Source organism: Camelina sativa, chromosome 16, assembly GCF_000633955.1.
Source record: "Camelina sativa cultivar DH55 chromosome 16, Cs, whole genome shotgun sequence".
NCBI lineage: Eukaryota > Viridiplantae > Streptophyta > Magnoliopsida > Brassicales > Brassicaceae > Camelina > Camelina sativa.
In genome coordinates this window covers 20,026,465-20,028,734 of record NC_025700.1, presented here as the reverse complement: position 1 = coordinate 20,028,734, position 2,270 = coordinate 20,026,465, and the positions used below count along the sequence as shown (strand labels likewise).

Below are 2,270 nucleotides of genomic sequence, written 5' to 3'. Positions count from 1 at the left end.
CATTAGAAGCATACAAATGGCTTGTTCTAATTTCAGAAAGATAAAATACATTCGTATGTTTGTTCTAGTGTCTTGTTAGTGGCATTAGTATCCATTTTTCAACTAATATGCTTAAGTGTGCACTTCAGAGAGCTGAATGACCAAATATGAATCCGCTTCTTTTGCAGGACATTCTTGATTTGGCTAACTACTCGAGTGTACCAGTTGTCAATGGTCTGACAGATCATAACCATCCTTGTCAAATCATGGCAGATGCCCTCACAATGATTGAGCACATTGGTCAAGTCGAAGGAACAAAGGTTAGTTAACCATTTCACCTGATGCTGCAGATGCAAGTTACATTTATACATCCACCTCACTTATAACATTGAAAACTGAAACAAACCCATGATTAGTGCATGAAATCTTGATATCCAAGATTATCTATGTCAAAGCACACAACTAGTGTAGACTTGTATGATGATANTCATTATGGCTCGTGTGTTTGCTCATCAGGTATGCTGGTGAGTTTTTTGATTGATTAATAATATAAAACCTACCAGATGGATCATTAGAAGCATACAAATGGCTTGTTCTAATTTCAGAAAGATAAAATACATTCGTATGTTTGTTCTAGTGTCTTGTTAGTGGCATTAGTATCCATTTTTCAACTAATATGCTTAAGTGTGCACTTCAGAGAGCTGAATGACCAAATATGAATCCGCTTCTTTTGCAGGACATTCTTGATTTGGCTAACTACTCGAGTGTACCAGTTGTCAATGGTCTGACAGATCATAACCATCCTTGTCAAATCATGGCAGATGCCCTCACAATGATTGAGCACATTGGTCAAGTCGAAGGAACAAAGGTTAGTTAACCATTTCACCTGATGCTGCAGATGCAAGTTACATTTATACATCCACCTCACTTATAACATTGAAAACTGAAACAAACCCATGATTAGTGCATGAAATCTTGATATCCAAGATTATCTATGTCAAAGCACACAACTAGTGTAGACTTGTATGATGATATCATCTCATATTCTATATGTTGCATACATGTAAGCTCATATAAAAAAAACGCCAAATATACTAACAATGATTCAATTAACTTCAGGTTGTGTATGTTGGAGATGGGAACAATATGGTACACTCATGGTTGGAATTGGCATCCGTTATTCCTTTTCATTTTGTCTGCGCTTGCCCAAAAGGGTTTGAACCAGACAAAGAAAGGGTTTTGAAGGCACAACAAGCTGGATTAAGTAAGATAGAGATCACCAATGATCCTAAAGAAGCTGTCATAGGAGCTGATGTTGTGTACTCAGACGTATGGGCCAGTATGGGGCAAAAGGATGAAGCCGAATCTCGCCGTAAAGCATTCCAAGGATTCCAGGTAACATATAAGTCTTATCTGGCTTAGTTTTGGTACAATGTTTGGTCGCGTACTAAAGTACACTGATTCACACTAACATGTTATGTTATGTTAAATTGCAGGTGGATGAAGCTCTTATGAAGTTAGCTGGACCAAAAGCCTATTTCATGCATTGTTTACCTGCAGAAAGAGGAGTTGAGGTGACCAATGGAGTCGTGGAGGCTCCTTATTCCATTGTCTTTCCACAGGCAGAGAATCGCATGCATGCCCAAAATGCTATAATGCTTCATTTGCTCGGCTATTAAACCCCCTTTGTTATCTTAGTTCTCTCATGCGGCTTGTTGGTGTACCATTGACTTAATAATGTACTACGTATTAACCTTAGTTTGAGAAACCTTGATGAATAATATTGTGGCTTCTTTAGCTGGGAATATGAATGAGCTCATTGAATAATATTCTATTTCGTTTCCCTAATGGTGGTTGCTTCGCTCATTAGCTGTCTCAAATCTCTACCTAATGAATCAGGTCTTTATTTTCTAATTTTTGCTCACACACGAAACGACTTTTCTTAAAGTCAACTACTTTTAATGATTATTTCAATGATCAGAGACAGAGAAAATGTCTTTGGTGAGTAGGCAAGTAGTATTACATTACATTATTAGTTACATCATTCTCTTGGAGGATGTCTTTATAACATGATACAAGGTTGTGTTGAAAGTAGAAAAATTTTGCAACCTCGGAGAAGGATCTTAATGGTGGAACTTAGTGGAGTCATTCCGACAATAGATTTGGAAGAGGCTTCTGATAAGATTTTGAATCAGAAAATCCGTGAAGCGGGTGAGAGATGGGGATGTTTCAGGGTGATTAACCATGGAGTCTCTTTGTCTCTGATGTCTGAGATGAAGAAGACTGTCATA

General features: G+C 37.6%; 1 protein-coding gene across 1 annotated transcript in view; it reads left to right on the top strand.

Moving 5' to 3' along the window:
- The window catches only part of LOC104751405 (ornithine carbamoyltransferase, chloroplastic-like), a gene marked incomplete in the record, with an annotated part of 3,749 nt that extends 1,941 nt beyond the window's left edge, over window positions 1–1,808 (top strand). Inside the window, 3 exon segments of the mRNA XM_010473338.2 lie at window positions 716–847; window positions 1,099–1,374; window positions 1,476–1,808. Coding sequence (XP_010471640.1) covers window positions 716–847; window positions 1,099–1,374; window positions 1,476–1,658 — 591 coding nt within the window.